Raw genomic sequence first — 25,954 nt, forward strand, 5'->3', positions numbered from 1 at the left:
ATTCCTATGGGAGGCTTCTAAAATCATGCACAGAAGGATCAAAGTCAGAAAGGTTTTCCTGCATTTTACGATCGTTCAGATACAAAAAAAATTGTACTATTTGGCAATTATACGATAGAATACAATTTTTTTGTATTTTCAAATACAATTTTTTTGTATACTTTATCGTATTCGGTAAGATTTTTTTGTATCGTGCTTTTTAAAGGTACGAAAATCGTACACATTGGGGATATCATTTGTGTTATTCTAGTTCTATTCTTGGGTCCACAAAGACAAAATATAAAGCATTTGTGGTCTCCTATGTCCAAACGGGGGAAGTGGTCTAAACTGTTGTATTATGTGAATTTATAATCATACAGATCAATGATTTGGACTCCAAGGTGCACCTGTTTTTATTTTTAAAAAATCTGGACATGCTATGAAATTGGAAAGAAAATGGTGTACAGTTAAAATGTTTTAAAACTATTTCTGAACAAAATGTAATTTTTCTAATTTCTGATTATGAATATCAATACATATTTGGCAATAAATATGTTAATTTAAATTGTAGACTCTGTGCTCTCTAGGTGAATGTCAGGCTCAAGTTTGACAAAGGAACTCACTTCCATATGAATTCTCTCATGTCTGCTAAGCAGGGAACCACGTGTATAACTCTTTCCGCATGTTTTGCAAATGTATGGCCTCTCTCCTGTGTGGATAACCTCATGTCGACCTAGAGCTCCACGGGAAGAGAATCGTTTCCCACACTGGCTACATGAAAAGGGCCTTTCTCCAGTATGGGTTCTCTGGTGCAATGCAAAATGAAATTTTGTAAGAAAACCTTTCCCACAAACACTGCATATTAGAGTCATCTCTCCAGTGTGTCGCTTGTAGTGAGTAACTAGACTTGATCTACTGGTAAAACTCTTGTCGCATTGATTGCAGGAAAATGGTCTTTCTCCGGTGTGTACTCTTTGATGAATAACTAGGCTGGAAGCATGAGTATATCTCTTTCCACACTGGCTACATACATATGGTCTCTCCCCAGTATGTGTTGTCTGGTGTCGTGAAAGATCAGAGGTAGAAGGAAAGTTCTTTTTGCATATACTGCACTCATAAGGTTTCTCCCCTGTATGGGTCCTCTTGTGTATCACCAGAGATGAACTCCTAGTAAACCGTTTCCCGCAATCATCACAGACATGGACCTTACGTACAACTTCTTTCTTTTGATGCCTGCGAAAATATATCTTTTTTGGAGGCTTGGTGTTCTTTGGCATATCTGCATGCTGTTTAGCAGTTGGATTTCCCTGACTGCAATTTTCAGAGTGACTTATTTTAAGGATACCACATGAAGGCTTTTCTGTAGAATTTTCATTCTTGACAAAGGTATCATCTCCCAAGCATGGAGTAGTAGAATCTAATGTAGAATTGTGCTTTGACATACCAAATGATCTATGGACTTTTCTTCTGTCTTCAGCATTTGCCACAGTATCTCCTAGAAGAGACATTAGTGTCATTTGTAATTTCACTGTATTACTGTATTCTCTCTGTCAATGCCCTGATGCCTCAGGTTGGTAGTTAATTTAATATTATCCTGACACCTAAAATCATTATGCACCATTTACAAGTGCACAAAAACTGTCTATATGTTAAGGTAACCATTTTCTTGTTATCAAGGAAACAAAAAATGATGCAACAGCAGAAGAAGGTTAAAGAAGGGTCCTGCAAGTTGAACATTCCTGTCAATGAGCAAGCATTACCTAAAATGTGTTAACAAAATTGACTACACGTATGACATACATTTTCGGATCTGCTTGTTTGGTAAGGTCACCAAACAACCATTCATGAGCCATACTACAGGCTTACTGCCATCAATGTGCCAGTATCGTCTTTATTTGATGTGCTATAGGGTACTCCTAAATAGAAAATTGGCGAGATTCTTTAATAGGTCACTTAAAATAATGTAAACTGTTGGTTAGAGGAAAACACTTACCCCCGGAATGAACACTTAACCAATAGATAGTTAAGTGACCTATTAAAGAATCTCACCAAACTGGAATATAAATATCAGTAAATATTGCCCTTTTACATGGGTGAGCACCCATTGGAGAAATTGTGTTTAAAAGCCTTAACTACAATGATAAAATGCCAAACTCCTACTAAATGTTCCCTTTAATTTGACACAAATGTGCATACTAATAATATTGTTGATATTTGTTACCCAATAATCAATATTATTTTTAAGTATGTACGACAACAAAACTATTACCTCTTACCTGGTGCATCAAAGCTTTGGGGGTTCTTTTTAAACACTTTCTTAGATGGCAACTTTCTGCCCTTTAAATTCATAAGTCTGTCTGTCACCTAGGCAAACAAAAAGAAAAATACAATAGTTTCTTATGATTATTATTTAATTCTTACACTAATTATATGCAGCCATGCACATATCACTGTAAGACCTTTTGTCTTGATGTATCTTACACTCTGTTTGGTGAATGTGACTTGATCAAGGCCAGCAAGTTTATTACTAAGCCACTGATGCTCTCATAATTTTAAAAATTACTTTCCATAATGATCTTTTTCATTACTGGGTAATAGTAAGTTGGTACACTGAAGGAAACAAATCCCCCATTGGGAAAAGCAAGGAGACTGCCATTCTGTAACTTCTGTTGTAAGAAGAATGTACTGTCCCTGTGGCAAATGTAGTGTGCATCTATTGGTTAAGATTGTTGTTGTCTAAAATAAATGAAATAATAATGATTATTTATTTACGATTTATATCTATACCTCTAAATAGACATGGTATATAAATGCATTTATCTTCACATAGTTAAGTCCTTTAATATTGTAGGTAATTTTTAACTATGCTGTATGGGAATAGAACATTTTTAATAAAACATTTTTTCTAAATTATGGCATTATGGGGCCGATTCACTAAAGGTCGATAACGCTTATCGCATGCTTTTTTGCGTTAAAAAGCATGCGATAATTAAGTCCCGGTTCATCAAAGTCATTTTGCATGCTTTAAGCGTTATTTACCTCGCATTGCGTTAATTCTCGCATAGAAATAATACTAACGCATGATTTACAAACACATATGAAGTGTTAAATGCGCTAAATATTGCATTAGTCTGTGGGAATATTAACACCTACTTAGGGTAGGCGGTACTTAAATAAAATTGTGGTTCGTGAGCTTTTGGCAACACAACATGGACTTTTTCAAGTATGTGTTGGCCCTAGAGTGATGCAGCCTCCAGTTTTCAGGGAAATGGTTATTTTCAGAACAGTAGTTTTCTGAAAGTAATGGTTACATGTGTAAAATCGTGCGCTAATATAGCAAGCGGCGAAATATATTGCGCGCAGTGGGAAATAATGCACGTGCCGGGAATTAACACAAGTAAAGCGTTCATTGTGAGTTAAATAACGCAAAGAACATTGCGTCTTAATTATGATGACTGTCCTTTTAGTGAATCGAGTGTTAAGTCGCAAAAAATAAGGGGCCTGATTCACTAAAGTTTATCGCACGTTTTTTTGCGGTAAAAAAGACGAGACAATTAGCGCGCGATTCACTACAGCATTACCGCATGCGATAAGTCGCATTTTCGCATGCGCATTTCGCATTGCATTCGGCTATGCGAAAATTAACACCTACTACAGGCAGGCGAAAAATTATACAAAAGTACAGTAAATTATTTTTTGCAATAAAATATGGACTTACAGTGTTATTTATTCAAGTATGTGTTTCCCCTAGAGTGACGCAGCCGCCAGTTTGCAGCGAAATGTTCATTTTTAATACAGTAATTTTCTGCAAGTATTGGCGTGTATGGCTAACATGGCGTGCGTTCATTTGCGCGACTATTTATATTTGGCTACAAGTGATGAAATGTTTCGCCAGGCATGGATTCGGAGCGAATTTTTGTATGTGCGTTGAATTTTTTTGCAGCGGATTTTTTCATGCGTTTCGCAAAACAATCCGCCAATGCCAAAACGCCTGAAAAAATTTTCCACGCAAAAATTCACCGCACATACAAAAATTTATACAAGCGTCAAAAAATAGTCACAGCAACAATTTTTTTGCCCGCACAACATTTTTGCCGTTTCGTGGATCTTTCGAAAGATTTGCTAATTTTTCACTAAAGATAACCAGAACACATTTGCTCATCACTAGTGGCTACTATTTATAAGCATCTACTATTTATATGATACCATTTATATGCTATCATTTATATGTGGCTAATATTTATATACACCATTTATATGCGGCGACAATTTTTATACACTATTTCTAAGCTACCATTCATATGCGGTGACTATTCGCGGGCGTAATTTAGCACATGTACCAGCAAATACCGCATTGAAATAGTCTTCGCAAGTTAAATAACGCATGCAATATCACGCGTAAAAAAGCGTGAGTATGCTTATAGTGAATCGTGCGAAAAATTAAAAATTTTAGCGCACAATAAAAATAGCGCACGTTTTATCGCCCTTTAGTGAATCAGGCCCAAGAAGCGATAAAATTTTTAACACATGCTATAAATAGGGCTCGTTTTATCGCCCTTTAGTGAATCAACCCCTATGTGTTTTATATTATGTGAAAAGTGATATATTGAGGATATAGCTTTCTCTACAGTAGGCATTACAAAAGACTGCTGTGTAAGAAGTTAGCTAACGATAAGCAAAAGTGGCAGTAACAGAGAGAGCTTTGCACACTGAACTATTTATTATTAATCATAATAAATATAAGGTACTCAGTGAACTGATTTCTCTTACCTATAGTGGAAGAACAACTCATTGGGACAGGATATTATTTCAAGCAATTTGTTTGCTTGCAATTTCTTTCCAAGAGAAGAATATGAATATCAGAAATAAAAAGGTGGTGGGACAAAGTCTCCTACAGCATATACACATAAATATTACCTCATCTATGTGTCTTCTCTGATGAGCATTTAGAGTTGATCTGCAGGCAAAACGTTTTCCACACTCATCACAAGCAAATGGCCTCTCCCCAGTATGTATTCTGTAGTGAATAACAAGGCTGGATGAGTGACTATAACTCTTCCCACATTCACCACATACATATGGTCTTTCTCCTGTATGTGTTATTTGATGTCTTGTAAGATCAGAAGTTGAAGTGAAGTTCCTTCCACATGTGCTACATTCATAAGGTTTTTCCCCTGTATGGGTCCTCTTGTGTACCACTAGAGATGAACTTCGAGTAAAAGCTTTGCCACAATCAAAGCATACATGTACCCTGTTGTTATAGGTTTTTTTAGGGTTGTCAATATTACTGCTCATTTTATCTTGTGTATTCTTTTCTTCATCCAAAGTGTCTTTATTATGATCATTGTTGTTTCCCTGTGTAGATTGATCAACCAGACTAATATTACAAGGTGTTTCTTCTTGTTCAATGACCTTTGGGTTGTCCTCTGTGACAGGATCAACAGATAATTCATCATATTCTTCTTTCTTAATAATATTATTTGTTTTATTGCCTCCTGAAACAAATATGATACAGCTATATATAATCTCTTTAAGTAATAACAGGCATGTACTGGTTAGAAGTAAATTATTATAATTTCTCTGGCATTTCTCTGGAGTAGCTTCAACGCCTACTGTGTATTCTACTGATTAGTTCAGAACATTCTTAGCTTAAGATTGAAATGTCATTCATACATTGATATGGGCACTCCATGTTTTTATTTGGTTTCCTTCTAGGTCTATACAGGGATAGATAACAACAACCAATGTAGACAATGTTATGCTCTGTATGTATTATGCATCTAAATAAAACCATGCGGTGCCAAAAGCCCATATGAAAACATTAAATTAAATTAAACTAAATTAAATTTGTGCTGTGACTGAGCCTTTTTGATGCTGCCTTTCCTCTGCAGAGGCTTTATGCCCGGGTTCCCCCTATCCACCAAAGTTCTGAATGTAGACTGATGGAAGAATGGTCCGGTGATAGTGACAAAATAGGAGAGGAAAATAAAAAACAGGAAATCTTCTGGAAAGGGGGAGCTTTGTCTACCATCTGGCAGAAAACAGCAGTGGACAAAATGCCCCTCTCCACCCATCTTTGCTATTATTACTAATGAATTGAAAGCATTCCATTTGATACACAGAGTAGCGACACTGGACCAACTGGTGGCCCACATACCAAATGTAGCCCTCCAAGTTATTATTATGACCCCCGATGAGTTAAAAGGCTCTATACATGACTTAGTATGATATCATTTTAATATAATGTATATAATATATACTTTATATAATGGCATTGCACTGAACCATATGCTTTATCATTTGTGTTCACATAATCCAGAAAATTTTCCATTCTTACCCACTGAATCGTGCTGGTTGTCTACCATACACTCACTTGTTGGTAACTTCGTCTGTCCATCTGAAGTATCCATGTTTTTATTTAAGACCTAGGCAAATTTAAAATGACATGCAGTAAACAACTGAAGCTAAAAGCTTATTCTTGAAAGCTTTCTGAGGGAAAATTACCAAGGCCACAGTTCTGGAAAATTAATACAACTATTAATTCTTGTAATTACTTATATTGTATACTCTTAAAACAGAGGATTAATTTATTTTTATGACAAAGCAGTGCTATTCTGAAACCATTTGCAATTGCTCTTTATTTTTTATTTTTGAGGTTTTTAAATTATTTAGCTATTTGTTTCACAGCTCTCCAGTTTGGTATTTTAGACGTTTTAGGTGTTAGAGTACAATTTAGCACAGCAAATAGCCAGTGATTTGAATGGTAGACCACAAGGTGAATAGAAGAGGGACTAAATAGAAAGATATGTAATAAAAAGTAACAACAACAATGACATTTTAACCTCACAAGGCAACAGTTTTTTGGAGCACAGGGTCAGTGACTAACCATAAGCCTGATAGCATTTGAAACTGGAATGCTGGAAAAAGGCAGAAAAGAAGGGCTAAAATTTCAAAACTATTTTAAAAAAACTAGAATCAATTGAAAAGTTGCCTTAAAATGTCAACTACACAATAAGCCTGTGTTTTTCTGTCAGGCTGAGAGAAGCAGACCTGCTTCCATACGCTGCTCTGTGTACCTGCACTAAAGACTACAGCTTCCACCTCAGTGCAGGCACATGCAGTGGAGCATAGGTTGACCCAAAAAACGAGAAAGCAGTCATTTTTGGGCTGACCTACATTCTGCTGCGTTTGCCTGCAATAAGGTGGAAGCTGTAGTTTTCAGCGCCAGTACAAAGAGCAGTGTGTAGAAGCTGATACATTTCTTTAAGCCTCATGGAAAAACAAAGGCTGAATACCTTTCTAATAAGATAAATGATCTTGGAGGCTTGATCCATAGTCTTTTAACTGTTTTTTGATACATGTGCTGTCAGACATCATTATTTAATGACTCACTGATGGGATTTTTTCATTTACCTTGTTCATCATATAGCGATGAACTCCTAATGAGGAGAAAGTGGTACAGAGAAATGATGTAGCTCATTAATACATTTAGTCTTATGCAGCATATTAGAATTTGTCAAACCACTAAATTGCTGCAATAATTCAAAGGCAGGAACGGTCACTGATCACCCTCCATTATATTTAGTGGAAATTGCTGACTATAGCATTTGGTTGCCATGTTGCATCCCAGCATCATTCCCAATTCAAATGACTTGAAGTTCGATTGTAGATTTCTGAAGCTTCTCTACTCACTGGAAAATGTGCATAGTGTCTTACTGCATGAATAATTAACACTTGGCTTGCTACACCACTACACCCTGAGGAAACAAGGCTACATGGTGACATTCTTGACAGTTCTGTGGGAAAAGTTTGAGAAAGTCTCTTTCCTGTTTCCGCAAAAAATGCCCTTTTGCACAAGACCATAGAGAATGGGTTCACTGAGATGAAAGTGGAAGACCTTGACTAGCATGTACAGATTGCTGATCTTAATAGGAGTGCGCAAACTGTCACACTTTATTAAAGCACTCGTGGCTGAATGAAACAAAAAAAATCTATCAACAATGAAAAAAAATCTAGTGGAAAGTCTTACCAGAAGAGTAGAGGATGTTACAGCAGCAAAGGGAGGACCATTGTCATAATAAAAACCTTGGTATGGTAATGGGATAGGTCAGGTGTTGTTGTGTTGCGACTGGAACATGTCCTTGTATCCTCTGTGTGAGATTGAAAGATCATTCTGCTTAAAGTGCTAACACTGTTGCTTGGCATTCTCAAACATATTATCAAGGGATGAAGCATGCCTGAAGCTGTAGTCCATCAACGTTAGGGTTGTAATCTTAAAGCAACACTGCAAAAAAAAGTTTTCTTAAATTCACCAGAATAAATGACCAATTAAAGGCAAGCTAATTAATTAATAAAAACTGGACATGATCTATGCAAATTGTGTAAATCTGGTTTGCTGTTCCTCCAAAATCTGGAACCATTAAAAGGGCAGTTCAGCCTCACAAAACATAGTTCAAAAAGTACATTACAAATAATGGCTTTTTAAAATTGCTTTCTACTTTGTACCATTTATATAAAATGTATGTTTTTAATATGAATACATTTAATTTCCCCCTTCTTGTGTTTCACATTAGCAGCTCAGTAAACCAGTCTGCTGACTGTTACATTTTATTACATTACAAATTACTTATCAACACCAGAAAAATATTTAGCTCCAACTGGGCATTTGCTCTAATTGTCATAATAGTCTGTAACAGAGCAATTGTAGAAATTAATGTTAGCTACTGGCGTTTCTCTGTTTCTGCTGAGAAATGCATCAATTATCGTTTCAAATTTGACCAGTTTAGTAGGTCAGAGACCAAGTTTATTGAGTTTCTATGATATGGAGGAAAATAATGTATTTTTATAACCTAAATTTTAGAAACACTGGAAAAACAAGTGAAAATTTATTATTTCAGATACAGGTATGTGATAAATTATCAGTACAGTTTGGGACCTGGGGTTTTCCGGATAAGAGTTTTTTCTACAAACCTTAAAGACATACTGACACCAAAAATTAAATCTTTTTTACATCTATCATAACAATGTCTTTGCATGCTTTTAATAAGTTTGCCTTAAAGGTATTTGCCCAATGCTTTTACATTACCTATCTGATCCCCCATGGATCTCTATGAGGGGGCTGCCATATTTGTGCAGCAGGAGTCTGTTAGCATTAGAAGCTATAACCAGGGCTGTGGAGTCGGAGTCGAGGAGTCGGAGGCAATTTTGGGTGCCTGGAGTCAGAGTCGGCAAAAACGAACACATTGAGTGACCATGAAGCATGCTTTTCATTGACTGTATGAATGTATAAAATACATTAGCATATTAAAAACAGAGGAGTCTGAGTTGTGGAGTCGGAAGTATCAGAAACTGAGGAGTCGGAGAATTTATCTACCGACTCCACAGCCCTGGTTATAACTGACAGACTGAGAAGGGACAGTCAGGTTGGCAAAACAGTCAGGTTTTGGAACTTCAAGTAACAATTACTTACAAAAGCAGCCCTATGACCTATAGGTGACTTTTAAGGTACATATTTTGAAGGGCCGTTTTCAGTATCACTTTAAGTCAAGTAAAAATGAAAACACTAAATAAACACAATATGATTATTTTGCCACCAATATGGATTTATGCTAGCATAGTAAGGATCAAGTACAATGTGCTGTTTTATTATTACAGAGACAAAGGAAATAATTGTAAAACGTTAAAAGTATTTACTTAAATGCCCTCAAATTAAAATGTCTTTCTTATAATTTGGAGCTTTTTGGACATCAGGTTTCCAGATAAGATCCCATAACTGTATACTACTGTGAGTTTTGTGAAGTGGAAGTTGGCCTTTTAAATACAGGTTTTTCTAGCACAACACAATTAGATATTAGACATGAGTGTGTCCTCCCTCCTTGAGTTTGAATTAAGTGCAATATCAGGAGAATGATCTATTGGTGAATACAAATGCATAGGATGGGAAAGCAAAGGTTGTGGTCATGCAGCATGAAATAACAGAACTGGTAATAAAATGTCCAACAACATTGCAGAATAGCAAATACCCACTGATGTAAAAATTTGACAAATGTAAGCATAATGTGTGCAAATATAAGCAATTTTACCAGTGAGAGAGCATAATCCCAACCCAGCATTGCAAAGTTCCCTGTGTGAAGACCCTGACAGTTCAACACATGTATACAGTACATAAATGCCTGTAAAAACAGATGATTTTCCAATCATTGGGGGGGGGGGGCAGAGTAGCAAAATTAGAAACAGATGTGCTGTGGGGTTCTCCCACTGATCATGGATCTGTGACACTCATCTGAAAAGTATAACCTGCACACATACTTTTGTAGGAGGAGAGAATCTGTTAACAAACAAGTGGGGAAGCAATTTTTACTTTTCTTGAGGGAGATGGAGTATTGCATGCAAAAGCATATGAATCAGGCTACTGATACTAAAGGTATAAAGGAATTCCTGTATGGAAAAGACATGATTCCTTTCCTGAGAGAAATGTCTGGTTGATTACAATTCAGAAGCTACTAAAATGTGTGCCAGTGCCATGCTGAAAGGCTTCAGAATTCATTGCCTCATCACTGATAGTATCTATAAACTCCACAGCTAGTTTATTTAGCATATGATTATGTAGCAGGGCTGTACATTCTGGACACTTTGCTGTAAGTAAAACCTGTTACTAAATTCAACAGCAGACTGACAAACTCTTGAGACTTACTGGAAATCCTTTTCTGATCCCCACTACTTACACTGCCATAACCATCTCCCATGACGTTAAACACAGGATAGAAACCGCAGAATAGAGTGCCCATCTGTACAACAATAATGTGTGTTTCAATAAGTATTCAACAAACTTTATAAAGAAGCAGACCATACTGTAGTTGGCCAGCTTTTGATACCAAGTATAAAGGCAATTATTGGTGTTATGTCTCCGCACCTTTATCAAATTCGCACACACAGTGCTTAAAAACACCCCATGTGTCTATGATTTTTTCTTAAAAAATACATTTCCTGGATATATCAAATCTGTGCAATATACCATTTCCTTAATCTAAATAGCTAAATTTGATTTAATGCCTAACGATTATAATAACCATTTCCACCGTGCCTTACAGTAAGATACATAACAAATGTCAATACAGTAAAGCAGCTCTATTTATTTTCTGCAGTTAAAAAAACTCTCCAGTATTCCTAAAAAAGCCAAAACAGATAGGTTATCTCAAGTATTGCGCAACTGGTACCCTGCGAGAGGCTTGTCTTTTAGTATTAACCCAGCAGCCCATCACAACCTACCTGAAACAGTCAGCCCATCCTTCTGCTCAGATTGGCCCTCTGTATGTCACATGACACCGCCTTGCCACTCATCCATGTCAGTCGCGGTAGCTATTGGGTTTTGTAGTCTTCCATACAGTTATATTGGTTTCTCTCACTTCAAGCGTACTACATATCCCAGAATTCCTTTGTGACGTTGCTTGCTAACAGCCAATGAGAAGTAAAACAGCTAAATTATCTCGTTTATCATGTAGGTCGTAGGGAGTTGTAGTCCTATGTAACGTATTAGTCGGGGAAATGTTAGTAAGCGTTCACCACATATACCACAATGCTTTTCGTTAGCCAGGAAAGTCCTCCCAGGACGCTCATGTATAGAGATGGAACAGCCACGCCCCCACCCACCTCCACACATGGCTGGTGCAGGTAGGAGTTATGTTGGTCTGTCTGCCCCTGTTGTAAATATTTTGTATATCCCTGCTTTACACCACAAGCAACGTGTGATATCTATAAAAACTGTGTTCAGACAGCAAAATGTTTTCTTTTTTACATTTACGTGGATTTACACAAATACATTACAGAGTATAAATACATTCTTATTACAGGATTTGCTACTTGCCAGAATAGAAGTGTCAGCTTGTTAAATGGAACTTTGCCAATAGACTTTAAAGATCGTCTCTTTAAACCAGGGCACTGTTTGGTGAACGCCCATTAGCATTTCATGGTATATTGTACTGATTTCAGTACAGCCTGCAGCATGCATTTAAAGTACATTTATGTGCAGTATGTGGGATTATTCTGTATCAGAAGGAAACATTCTTCTAACACTATTATATATTATTAGCGTAAAAATATCAACATCCTAAGCCAAAATATGCGGCATAAAATATCATTAACAAGTATTTGCCATTATATACCTATAAAAATACAAGGAATGTGCCTTAATTCTATATCTTGTGCTACTTTAATGAAATTCCTAACATTCTTACTTGTACCAGCCATTCTTTCTACTTCTTATTTGCTACTTTCCCAGGCTATTCACGAGAGAAGACAGCAGTCCTACAAGGCTGTTCTTTTGTATAATTTTTTGTATACCATAATACACCTTTTGATTTCTCTCACAGAAGCCCTGTTTTATATTACAGAGTGATCCTCTTATACAAATTGTCAAATTGTGACCCTCCTCCTCTCCAGTGCAATGCCCAAATCCAGTAATTTCAAGACATTGGCTGCAGTTACATGGTACTAATTTAATCCAAATTTGTCCATTAAAAAAAAGCCTATAAATTGGCTTACGATGAATAAAGTTTTTGGTCCCAGTCAGCACAAAAACTTGCCATTAAACGTCCTTGTTGCCCATCTCTAGGCTTTGGTAGGTGCCATATTATATAAGCCAGTAGCATTATTACACACACATTGGGGCAGATTTATCAAAACACGAGTTCGAATCCCGAATGGGAAAAATTCGGATTGGAAACGAAAATTTCTGAAGATCGCAAATATCACGAAATGCTTACGAAAAAAATCGTATTAGTCATGATAATATCGTATTGGCGATCTGAAAGTCACTAAATTTTTGTACTGAACGATTGTAAGCAGCGGCAAAACGAATCCGAATTTTTCGCGTTAAAAATACGAAAAAGTCACGCAAGGTATGAAAAAGTTGCGGAAAATATGATTGGACCGATCGAACCAACACTCGGAGCGTTCGTGGATAAGTAAATGTGCCCCATTGTGTCAGCTGTCATCTAGGATGAGCCTGAAAACCATAATGTATATCTTCTATTAAAGGACCAGTAACACCAAAAAAGTTATATGTTTATCACTTTCCAAATGCAAAGAAATGTATAAACAATTGTAATAAATTGTTAAGAGTGTTATTATTTTACCTTCTTCCGCTACTTCCCATTAAGCTTCTTGAAAATGTGAAAAGGCGAAAATTGAGACTTTAACATTAAATATGTAAAAGTTAAAACTGTGTGGCAAAAATAAAACATTATTTCTGACATTGGTTATTATCTTGCAATATTCTCCCAGAGATGCAGAATCTCTAAATTATTTCAGTTTCCTACATAAGTTGATTGGTAATGGTGAGCAGGCTGGCTCTTTACTTTATTGATGTGTTGCTCCTGTAAAATGCTGAAGCCATATTTATATACTTGCTTTGACTGCTTCCCCCTTCTGTGACAATCAAGGTGGGCAAGTTGGGTCCCTTGTCTTGCCATATCCTCCTTTTTTAGAAAACAAGTGTTGCAACCATATTCTATTTGAATTTTCTGCTGGTTAATGTAGGATCACAGGCACCCTTATTTTATTCCTTTATAGGATGTTGCTATATTAAAGAAGTTAAAAATAAATTCTAGGGTTAAACAACTCTACTGCGTATGAAGCCCAAATCTGAAGGATTGTTGAGTATGGAAGAAGAACAGGTGACAAATGCAGTTTTAAATTATGCCTTAGAAATCATCCATCTGCTGACTGGAGAGGTGAGATAATATTAATAATATCCTAATGATTTCCTCTAATCCTAGGCTGGTGACTTTCTTTGTGATGCTAACAGGTGACCAGTCCTGGTAGTATCGAGACAGAGGATGTCCTTTATTGGAAGTATTTCAGTAGACTGAAACAAGATAGAGACTTAGGCCAATATGCATTTTGGCATATATTTTGGTTAATAGGATAGGGTTAGACAATGAACTGGTTGGTGCACTGTCCTCTTTTTCCTTTATATAGTTTTCAGTGTCTTGCATTTCTTGCCACCTGCTTATTTCTTTTAGTAGCATGCAAGTTGCACCCCTATTTCATCTCTATGGATGAGCATGCTATTGCAAGTTTGTTAACTCACATCTGAGTAGCTGGATCTAATCTGAATACAAAGGAATTTATGTCCCTATACCCAAGTGCAAAACCCAACAAGAAAGCAGTTAAAGATCCACTTTTTTTTTTCCTAAACAGGTAGGCTGTGGATGGATAATGTCTGTTATAGCAACAACATAGAATCAGTTTATTTTTTATGCCCTCAGTTCTGACTGTTGACCTACAACATGTAGAAAAAGGATGTACTATTAGGTTTGTTTCCTTATATACTATACAGGTATGGTACCTGTTATCCAGAATGAGGTTTTCCGGATAAGTGGTCTTTCCGTAATTTGGATCTCCATACCTTAAATCTACTGAAAAACTTTTTAAAAATGAAATAACCTTAATGAGGATTAATTATATCTTAGTTAGGATCAAGTACAAGGTTACTATTTTATTTTCACAGAGAGAAAGGAAATCATTTTTTTTAATTTGAATTATTTGATTATAAATAAGATTTGTGTATAACAGGTTTTGGGATAATGGGTCCCATACCTGTATTAATTACTATTTCAACATAGTAATTATGGATACAGACAGCAATGGGCATAAAAAAAGTAAAACAGCATTCCCAGGTGACCCTAGCTCTGAATTAGACTAGCACATCCACAGTATAGTAAAATTACTCTACTGTGCATATGCCAGTCTTGATTTTTTCCTGGGCCTATGCAGTTTTTCCTAAAAGGAGTACCAGCCCAGGTAACAAAAAAACCCACTTAACTGGAATCAGACTTTTTTTGTCACATGATTGCCAGATTCTGATTTTAGTGCTATTGAAATTTATCAAAGCACTCCCGAGATGTGAATGAGACATTATGTGATCAGTAAAAGCAGTGCTAGTTATAGGTCTAGTTAATGTTAAAGTTGTAGAATAATGAGTAATGTAGTATGAAGTAACTCTGTAGTGTAGGCTCTTAGTATGGTAAGGAACCTATAGTGTCTGTTTGTTTGTTTTTGTTTTTTTCTAAACTATAGGATTATAACTTAGTGAAGAAACTTGCTTATAGTGCCTCGAATAGCAGCAATATTTGGATGTCAAGAATTCACAACATAAAGCAGCAATTGTCTCTTGAGCACTCAGTCATCATAGGCAAACATGACAGGAATGGGGAAAACAGACTGGTCTCTCAGATGATACTGGAACTTGCCCAAAAGATAATTCAGGAGCTGACCAAGCAGGTAAATGTACTTAATTTGCTGATCCTTACTTAAAACATATATATGTTATATGTTGCTACCACTAGCGATTTTAATTCCTTTTTCGGCTTTGTACGCAAAAAAATTCCCTTGTGGGTACATTTTAAACTTATATGTGCATTTTTAAAAAGGTGTGCTATGGATAGAATACAAAATGTCTGTTTTCACACAAAATTCTTTGTGTGCCCCAAAATGTGTTGTGTGTGCTGGCATTAAAATTTGTGTGCCCATAAGCACACAGCTTAGAGGGAACATTGGTCACTACATATGACAGTTTTCCTGGACTTTTTTTTACAGGACACTAATTAAGTCATATATCTGTAAACATTTGTTTAGAAGCAGTTGTTCGCCTTGTTTTATTTTCTGTTGTATGATCATCTTAATTACTTTTGTACTCACAGTTTTGCACCCCCCCCCACATACCAAATTACCCCATTAAAACATAACCTTTATTAAGATCATACAATACAAGTTCAAATTCTCATTAAAAATCACTGTTTAGGTAAGGACCAACTGAAAGCCAACCAAGTAAACCAGCAATTATCAGGCTACCTATATACTGTTTGCTTACCTTCTCCAATGCAACCTGTGAAGAATTTCTTCCTCAGGTGCCAAGTTGTTAAATCAATATAAGCCAATAAATGGCATGTGATAAGTGTTGGGTGCCTGCCAGGATTGGCCATGCAGTAGCATTAGCAGAGCACCTATGCTTGCCAGCCCACATTCCAACTTATGTCCACCTTTGGTCACTCGGTGGCATCAATCCCATTCCACCCAACTGCACCCAAACCAATTCCACTTTAATCCCACAGTCACCCCCTCAATTCAGCATAACACAATCCTGCCTAACCTAAACTAAAAAGCACCTGACGTGCGTTTTGCCCTCGGCACATAAGAGCTTTATCAAAGGCCTCACCATCTCCAATATGTTTTAATTACTTTTATGCTTACACTAGCATAGTGAATCCTGGGTTGACGTAGGTTCAGATGTCTTTAGTGCCCGGGATGTCTCATTAACTTGACTTTGGTGTGAGTACTTTTTGGACTGAAAATGCTTCGGGTTTTGGGTCGAAAAGTACCTACACTTAGGGGCACATTTACTAACCCACGAACGGGCCGAATGCGTCCGATTGCGTTTTTTTTCGTAATGATCGGTATTTTGCGATTTTTTCGGAAAAATGTTGCGACTTTTTCGTTACTAATACGATTTGTGCGAAAAAACGCGAGTTTTTCGTAGCCATTCCGAAAGTTGCGCAAAATCTGGCGATTTTTCGTAGCGTTAAAACTTGCGCAAAAAGTTGCGCTTTTTTCGTAGCGTTAAAACTTGCGCGAAACGTCGCACCTTTTAAGTTTTAACGCTACGAAAAAGGCGCAACTTTTCGCACAAGTTTTAACGGTACGAAAAAATCGGCAGATTTTGCGCAACTTTCGGAATGGCTACGAAAAACTCGTGTTTTTTCGCGCAAATCGTATTGGTAACGAAAAAGTCGTAAAGACGCCGAAAAAATCGCAAAAAATACGAAAAAGTCGCAAAATGTTCATTTTCAAATCGGAATTTTTCCAATTCGGTTCAGATTCGTGTCTTAGTAAATGTGCCCCTTAGATTTTTGGCTATGGAAATGGCACAGTTTGCACTGGAGCTGTACTGAACTGCTGGACTCTCTGGAAAATATGTGCCTACCTATTTGGAAGACTCCATTAAACTTCCTTCTTTGTTTTCTTCAATACTTATTGATGACATATAGAATTAACTTAATATGTATATTAAAGGAGAACTAAACCCTAAAAATGAAGCTTTAGGGATTGTCAGTAATTATCAAGCAGAAAATGATGTTTGCCTGTCATATGTTAATGTTGATGCTACAGGGCTGATTATTAAATCATGATGCTAATTGCACTGGTTTCAGAGCTGCCATGTAATGTGAATCTAAATAAATTACTAACCAGCCTTGTATTATGACATTTATATTTTATATACAGTATATTGTGTGTCGGTCCCTAAGCTCAGTAACTGACAGCAGAACAAAGCATGCACAGTAAATAAATAGAAAAGAAGATGGGGAGCTACTGGGGGCATCTACAGAGGTACAGATTTTACATGCTAAAGGGCTGTGGTTGCCTTGGCCTGGTACAAAAGCCCAACCCATAATATACAACCATTTCTAGCCTATTACTTAGATAAGCTTAAGTTCTCCAATATGTTAACTAAAGGAAAGAAAAAAAAATGTTTTTGTTTTTTTTTGCTTGTTTTTTTTTGGAAAATTGAATCACTTAAATAACAGAAATCCTCAGGATTATTTGTGTGTGGTGTGTGATTATGTTCATTTCAGGTACCTATAAAGCATGATGATATTGCAGTTTATTTCTCCATGGAGGAATGGGAGTATGTAAAAAGCCACAAAGAACAATACAACAACATGACAACAGTGGATAACCAAGCCCACTGCTCTCATGGTATGCTTATTTAACATTTTATATGTTCAATTTAGTTTTTAAAAAGTGGAATTCTCACAAAGCTTATAAAGGGTATGGAAGGTCTCTGTTATAAAGAAAGACCGGGCATGTAGGGGTTGTTTACACTTATTGCTTATATCGGTAATGGGCCTATCTGAGGCCATGCAGTAGCATTAGCATAGCATCTATGCATGCCAGCCCACATTCCAAGTTAAGTCCACTTGTGGTCACTCAGTGTCATCAATCCCATTCCACCCAAATTCCACTCACACTTCCATCCCACAGTCACCCCCTCAATTCAGCTAATAATTGTGCAGCCAGTGCATGGGCATTAGATCCCCCACTCTGACACATAGGATTTTGGGTAGATGAAGTTAAGACAGTGTTTACAAATTGGCGCCTGTCTACCTGCTGTGAGTGTGAATTCCAAGGCTGAAGAAAACGAGTTAAAGAATTTATATAGCATACAAAATAGAAAATGATTTGGAATTATTTCTTAGGGTGACATCCCTTTAAGGATGGAAACATTTTTTGTAGTGAGGGCTGTAAAGTAGTGGAAGTGCTTTAATAAAGTGTTAGATGCCTTTTTAGCAACAGAGAAAATGCAGGGTTAATAAATGTAAGTCTTAGTGGCACATTCATGAAAACGCGAGTTGGAATCCTGAATGGGACAAATTCGGATTGGATACGAAAATTTCTGAAGATCGCCAATATCACGAAAATGCTTACGAAAAAATTGTGTTAGTCACGATAATATCCTTTGGCGATCAGAAAGTCACGAAATTTTCGTACCAAACGATTGTAAACAGCGGGAAAACATTTCCGATTTTTTCGTGTGGGCTTCGAAAAAGGGGCGACAAAAAATTCAGCGAAAATACGCTCGGAGTGTTCATGTCTTAGTAAATCTGCCCCTTAGTATAACATAGTAACATAGTAACATAGTAAGTTGGGTTGAAAAAAAGACATACGTCCATCAAGTTCAACCATAATGCCTATAAATAACCTGCCTAACTACTAGTTGATCCAGAGGAAGGCAAAAAAACCCATCTGAAGCCTCTCTAATTTGCCGCAGAGGGGAAAAAATTCCTTCCTGACTCCAAGATGGCAATCGGACCAGTCCCTGGATCAACTAGTACTAAGAGCTATCTCCCATAACCCTGTATTCCCTCACTTGCTAAGAATCCATCCAGCCCCTTCTTAAAGTTATATAATGTATCAGCCAGTACGACTGATTCGGGGAGGGAATTCCACAACTTCACAGCTCTCACTGTAAAAAATCCTTTCCGAATATTTAAATGGAACCTCCCTTCTTCTAAACGGAGTGGGTGCCCTCGTGTCCGTTGGAAGGACCTACTGGTAAATAAAACATTAGAAAGGTTATTATATGATCCCCTTATATATTTATACATAGTTATCATGTCACCTCTTAAGCGCCTCTTCTCCAGTGTAAACAGACCCAACTTGGCCAGTCTTTCTTCAGTATAAGGTTTTTGTAATGCATGTTATACAATTGTCTTTGGGTGAATCCTTCATTCTGCACTGTAACAGAAGGAACCTCTTGATTTCTTTCATGGAAAACAATATCTCTTGCCTTGCAGTGGTTTGCAGTTACAGTATACCTTCTTGTATAAACCCAAAGTCAGATGAATATCACAATGAGGAAAATCAGGAGCCCGATACAGTTAAAAATATCACAGGTATTTTATTAAAAAGCATGATATCATGAAATGGTATTTTTTTTGTCATTTGTCTTCTAAATCTCACAGTCCCTCTGACCCATGAATAACATTTGCTCATTTCTAGAACTACACATAAAGAACTTGAAGGGGGATACAACAAAACAGCGTACTGATTATAAGTCAAGTATAATGGAAGTGTACTGAACTGCCATTTTTTTTTAAACACACCAAAAGGGATTGACCAATACACTTTTTTCATTTCTGAAACTGTGATATTTAGTTACAAATTTATTATAATATGCTAAGCTACAGTACCATGTCAATGTCATTTACATGTAGTCATTTTAACTATTTACCTTTGGGCATATTTTTTATACGCTGGCATTTGTGTCATCTGATCACAACACTGGCCGTACTAGCAATTATTAACACTGAAGTTTGGCCTGCCTTTATATAGAATTATAAAGTGAATTGTGGGAGCTTTCCAAGGCCAATTTTAAGTATAATGAAACTGTTATTAATCTGGTCAAAAATGGTATGAGCAAATCAAAAAGGATCAATCATCTCATTATTTTAAAGTGGTTGTTGATGTTAAAAATGAACTTTTACCCCCATATGTAATAAAAGGCACTAAGATTGCCCATGAGCAGTAACCCATAGCAACCAATAAGACCAGTAAATGCTACCTGCTTATTGGTTGCTATAGGTTACTGCTCCTGGGCAAATGTAGCACCTTTTATTACATTACCCCATTAGTATGTTGTTAAAAGTACTAAACAGTTGGTATTTGATTTTTATTTTGTGTCTTTTGAAATATGCAAATGTAACTCTCAGGCTTGGAATTTCAACTTCTAGCTAGGGCATAATTTTCCTGCCAACCAGGCAATAGCATGGAAAATCAATAGGACGGGCTCAGAAAAGCAATTGAAAACAACAATATAACACTCGTAGAAAGAACTGAAAGTCTAATAATTTAAAAAACATTGCCATAATAATTTAAAAAACATTGCCAACTAAATCAAACCAATAGGAAAGTTACTTAGAATCGATCCATTTGTAAGATTTGGTAAGTTAATATAATGGTGAACATCCCCTGTCAACTTCAGTCCTGCAATATTTAGCGTCTTGAGAGGATACTTAAGCCTGATTGCCTCACCCAGTGTGACTTTTTTATTTCCCTCTGCATGTAATGCATGTTTTTTTTCCCAAAGGGGACCCCAGTCGAGATCACATTCTTGAACAGCATTCGATTATTGTGTGTCAAATTAAAGAGGAGCCATTTGACAATTTTTGTACTCAAGAGCAAATGGTTGCTGAAAATATCCACAAAGGTTGGTAAAAATAGAGTTCTTATTCAGAAGTATGAGGAATGTGCAAAAAAATAATGTATAGACCGATCTTCTTATAAAGACGGATTGATTGACCCAGTTACGGTTTAAATGATGTGAGTGCCTGCCCATGGCACCCTGTCAATGCTTTAGTGCTTTCTAGGAGTGTGAAAAAGTGGCATTGGGCTATTTTTTTTTTTTTAGCGTTATTTTGGGTGATCTTGAAACCAGGACTTATTAGTACAGCAATGTCTCTGTTAGTCTCTTAGTACAAAGAAAAACTTTCATAGTGTGACATGCCATCTGCTTGTACATTTAAATTTTGGTGCAAATTAGCTATTGTAGACAAGGTATTGTAGACTTGTCCCCTCTCTGCGACTCACACCATCCAGGGTAACTTTTACACTGTGAAACTTTCCGTGTATCTCACCATCCCCAGTGAATTTCACGCATCCATGACATCCATCACACTCATGAACACTCAGGCTTCTCGCTGCTGACTCTCCCTTTCAGGGATACCAGCTCACCAGCGTCTGGCCAGGCTCACTTGCTGGCAACACCACACCCCCCTCCAACACCATGGGGTGTCCACAGAGCATTGCTGTGTAACCCCACACCTCTTTTATTTGCTACTACCTACAGCTTTTCTTGTGTCAGAGGGGATCTGGGGGGGGAGAGCATGCATCGCTGATGTAGAGAGTACAATTGCGTTTTCTGCACTAGAAGAGCCTAATTTCCATTTAAAAAAAACAGAAATTTGGCTCTTAAAGTTCCTAGGGGCTGCTTTCTGCCGCACCTGGTGGCTTTGGGGGTGCTGCTCGCCTTATGCAACCCCTGCAACTGATATCCTTCTTTAAGTTTATATGTTTTTCAACACTCATATTCTTTGTTTTGAAGAAGTAGGGTTCATTTACTAAACTAAATGCTGCAGTTGGAACTCTTAGGGGCTGATTTACTAACCCACGAATCCGACCCGAATTGGAAAAGTTCCGACTTGAAAACGAATATTTAGCGATTTTTTCGGATTCTGTACAAATTTTTCGTTACCAATACGATTTTTGCGTAAAAACGCGAGTTTTGCGTATCCATTATGAAAGTTGCGTAAAAAGTTGCGCATTTTTCGTAGCGTTAAAACTTACGCGAAAAGTTGCGTATTTTTCGCGTAAGTTTTAACGCTACGAAAAATGCGCAACTTTTTACGCAACTTTCATAATGGATAGGAAAACTCGCGTTTTTACGCAAAAATCGTATTGGTAACGAAAAATTCGTACTGAATCCGAAAAAATCGCAAAACATATGAAAAAATCGCAAAATACCGATCATTACGGAAAAAACGCAATCGGACTCCATTCGACCCGTTCGTGGGTAAGTAAATCAGCCCCTTAGTTTATATTATATGTCTGTCACTGAAATATTTAATTCATGCATAAAAATTGTTTGCACAAACATTAAACACAAACTAACATGGCCATGTTTGATCATGCAAAGATCCTTGTGCTTTACCACAGCCACTCCTGGTGCAGCTAATAAAACACAATCGGGGGAATTCACAAAAGTGCCATTCGCCAAATTGTTAAAATGTTGTAAGTAAGACAAATTTACAGAAGGTATTATAGTTTTATGGATTTGTCATCAAATATTAAGGACAGAAAATTGATCTGTAAAAATGTCACTGCACAAAAACAACATTCTTATATGACATTTTTACAACATTTTTCTTTGCCGACATTTTTGTGAATTCCCCCCTATGAGTGTTCCACATCATTTATACATCTTAATTAAAGGGGGAAAAATAATCTTAAGATAAAAACATAGCAAGGATTCAGAAAAATACATATACAGGTATGGGAGCCATTATCCAGAATGCTTGGGACCTGGTGTTTTTTCGGATAAGGGTTTTTTCCGTAATTCGGATATTCTACCCAAAGTATGCTAAAAACATTATTTAAACAGTAATTAAACCTAATAGGATTGTTTTGCCTCCAATAAGCATTCATTATATCTTAGTTGGGATCAAGTACTAGGTACTGTTTTATTATTACAGAGAAAAAGGAAATCATTTTTAAAAATGTGAATTGTTTGATTAAAATGGAGTCTATGGGAGATGGCCTTTCAGTAATTCAGAACTTTCTGGGTAATGGGTTTTCAGATAAGGGGTCCGATACCTGTATTGGAAAACAGCATGCAGAAACAGGCCCGTTATTCTTGGTTCAATCTAAGGCTCTTCCACACTGAGATTTCTTAGCCTTTATGTAAGCACAGCCTGAGAAACCACACCTCCGCTCCAATTCGCAGAATGGTGTGTCTGCGCGCAGAAACATTGGCCTAGGTGCAAGACACTCAAAGTGGATTTTGGTGCTGAAACTCATTTTGAACAGAACCTACAGTCAGTATTTTTTAAATTAGGGACTAACCTTTATTGATGCCCTTGATATAAATTTTTATATAGAAGATAACATTGCAATATCCTTTTTTTATCCGCAAAACTTACAGTCCCCATGAGAAAAAAACAGGCAAGTATTTAGTCATGATTCTCATCAATGCTTACTCCAATGAAGCTTACAATCCCTGTTAAATTTACGTTTCCACTAGAGTTGTTTTATCTGGAGTTAGTTAACCTTCCTGTATGTTCATCTGTGGGAGTACTTGGAGGAAACCCTCACTCATGGATGAAGCTAATTGGCTGGCATTGTAGAATTAATGTGAATTTGTACTACAAGATGGTCAAAGCAGTTATGAATGTGGAGTTAGGTTTTGTGTGGTGATGTGTCAATTTAACTTTCCCAAGTGGAAAATAAATGGCAGGTATGCAAGTCCTTTCACATAGATGCCTCTATCTTTATTTGCATTGAGAAATACTGCAGTAAAAAAAAAAAAAAGTGTGCTTTTAATGTATGTATCATACTAAAAAAGATATGTAGTTGTTGTGTCATTTTAATAATGATTATTTGCTGTAATAATGTCGATCTATCTGTTCTAGAAGACTTTCTGCCCATGAATGGGGATAGAGATTTGGGAGAGGACAAGGATCCTGAAGAGAAGTGCAGCACCAAAAAACACAAAAAATATAAAGCTAAATCATGTCAGTGTAAGGTTTGTGGAAAATGGTTTTGTGACAAATCACGCCTTGCAAGGCACCTGAAAATTCACACAGGCGAGAGACCTTTTCCATGTAATGTATGTGGAAAAACATTTGCTTGTAAGTCACATGTCTCTGTCCATCAAAGAATTCATACAGGAGAAAAGCCTTATACTTGTATGGAGTGTGGAAGGAAGTTTACCAACAACTCACACCTTGTTCTACACAAAGTGGTTCACACTAGAGAGAAACCATTCACATGCCCAAAATGTGGGAAAGGTTTTACAAGGAACTCAAGTCTTGTCAAACACTTGGGAATTCATGCAGATCAGAAGCCACATGTATGTAAGGAATGTGGGAAGAGCTACTGTCAGTATGCAAATTTGGTTGTACACCTGAGATTGCATTCAGGGGAGAAGCCTTATGTGTGCAGGCACTGTGGGAGAGGATTTATTTGCAATGCTAGTATGGTGAGGCACCAAAGAACACATATTGAAGGAAAACCATATCATTGTGTCCAGTGTTCCAAGTCTTTCACAGATAATTCTTCTCTTAATAGACACAAAAAGATACACAAAGAGGAACTTTATATTCAGAATCATTTCACTCCATAAACTGACTATTCTGATTTGATAAGCAGTGTTTAACCTTAAGTTTAACCTCAACTTCTAAATCCTGGTGGCTTGTTACTTGCTAGTTTTTAGTCAGCTTGCTATTAGGGAAAGAGAAAGACCTTCAGGAAAAGGATTTTTGGGGAATGTAATCTGTTCTCCACTGGGAGGCACCTTAGCTGGTGACTGGACTGCAAGAACAATAATATAGTTGTGAAATAAATACTTTTTTTTGCTGCTGAAACCTTTTAAGGCTAATATGAAATTACATTTTTCAGACCCACTCCAACCTGTCAGCCAGGTCAAATGTACAGTCCCTCCTCTTATTGATCTGGTAGTACCTTACTGATATTAACAGTAAACATGCAATGTGTTTGGACTCTTCTACAGCTTAGAAAAAGCATAAGCAGTGAAACAAAATGTTTTTTTCACCAACTATACTATTGCTTTTGCAGCCCAGTCCCCATCCAAAGTGCATACAGATGGAGGACAGACTACATTCCCCAGAATTCCCTTTCCTTCAGCTTCTTGATCCCCTAGCAGCATGCTAACTGACATCAGGAATATGCACACCCCCAGCACTAAAAAATAAGTCAAAAGCCTGCATTATGTGAGGTATCAAAAAGTACAATAAGATACTTTAAAAGTGAGATCTTATAATCCACTGGGATTTTGAAAGTCAATGTAATTTTTTGGGATTGTCAATGGGAGACTTACTAGTCAAGTACTGGCCTGCATTATTGGCTATTTTGGCTTAAAGGGTGAGCTGTTAACAGCTTACTAAGTCTTGCACTGCGTTCTGTGAAAATAAATTGTTAAAATAAATTATCCTAAATGGTGCACTTGTTGTTTGTCTCTTCGGCATACCTAATCATTAGAATTTTGATGATCTAACAGTCATCTTAAGGATATACTTCTTATTATACATTATAATGCATTGTTATGTATGAAAGTGCAAAGAGCTAGAACTGGCACGAATTAAGCATGCTTTCATACCATTCAAAAAGGTTCTTGCACCCATACATATTCCTACCAACTCACTGCACCCATTCAGCCTGCTTTGATCAGTTGCATGCATTTATGCTAAGAATCCCTGAAACTGCCATCAACCTTGATCTGGCGGTTTTTACCATAGCTGGTTATGACCAAAAATCCAACTAACAGGCACCAAGCTAATTGGTCCCAGTTAACACCATGTGGATTAGCAGTGGCACCAACCATCCTGACATATGTGCAGTTTATGAAAAGTGGGCACCAATTTTGCACACATATTGTTACAGCAAACCCCTTGCAATCACACGAACATTCTGCATCATCGCTAACTGAGGTAAGGGATGCAGACAGTGTTCAACTGGTGGGACACCAGGAGAAAACTTGTAAGCCCTGCCACTCCAGACCCACCCCTGCAGTGTGGGGAGATTAGATTGGCGCATAGCTTACAGGGGCAAGGAAGAGGGGCCACCTTGGATCAATTGGTAAGCCTTTGCGGTGGCAGACCCTGATGGACTCCAGACACCCAGTGTG

At 37.1% G+C, this 25,954-nt stretch overlaps 2 protein-coding genes across 7 annotated transcripts; one reads left to right on the forward strand and one right to left on the reverse strand.

Moving 5' to 3' along the window:
- Positions 1 to 367: 367 nt before the first annotated feature.
- Positions 368 to 11,563, reverse strand: LOC100492742 (zinc finger protein 271). Of its 2 annotated transcripts, none has more exons than XM_002940944.4 (6): positions 11,248 to 11,563; positions 8,009 to 8,263; positions 6,317 to 6,404; positions 4,897 to 5,474; positions 2,256 to 2,343; positions 368 to 1,474 (listed from the first exon to the last, which is right to left on the reverse strand). In XM_002940944.4, exons 3-6 carry the CDS (start codon positions 6,387 to 6,389, stop codon positions 540 to 542), a joined length of 1,674 nt encoding a protein of 557 aa, XP_002940990.1. In that variant the 5' UTR covers positions 6,390 to 6,404; positions 8,009 to 8,263; positions 11,248 to 11,563; the 3' UTR covers positions 368 to 539. The 2 variants fall into 2 exon arrangements, with proteins under 2 accessions (XP_002940990.1, XP_012824787.1); XM_012969333.3 differs by lacking the exon at positions 11,248 to 11,563 and adding an exon at positions 9,065 to 9,105.
- Positions 11,506 to 25,270, forward strand: znf383 (zinc finger protein 383). 5 transcript variants are annotated; one of them, XM_012968358.3, is made up of 7 exons: positions 11,506 to 11,649; positions 13,549 to 13,709; positions 15,058 to 15,261; positions 17,610 to 17,733; positions 19,332 to 19,430; positions 20,624 to 20,743; positions 23,724 to 25,270. In XM_012968358.3, exons 2-7 carry the CDS (start codon positions 13,608 to 13,610, stop codon positions 24,431 to 24,433), a joined length of 1,359 nt encoding a protein of 452 aa, XP_012823812.1. In that variant the 5' UTR covers positions 11,506 to 11,649; positions 13,549 to 13,607; the 3' UTR covers positions 24,434 to 25,270.
- The last annotated feature ends 684 nt before the right edge of the window (positions 25,271 to 25,954 follow it).

This window comes from Xenopus tropicalis, chromosome 8, assembly GCF_000004195.4.
Source record: "Xenopus tropicalis strain Nigerian chromosome 8, UCB_Xtro_10.0, whole genome shotgun sequence".
Taxonomy (NCBI): Eukaryota; Metazoa; Chordata; class Amphibia; order Anura; family Pipidae; genus Xenopus; species Xenopus tropicalis.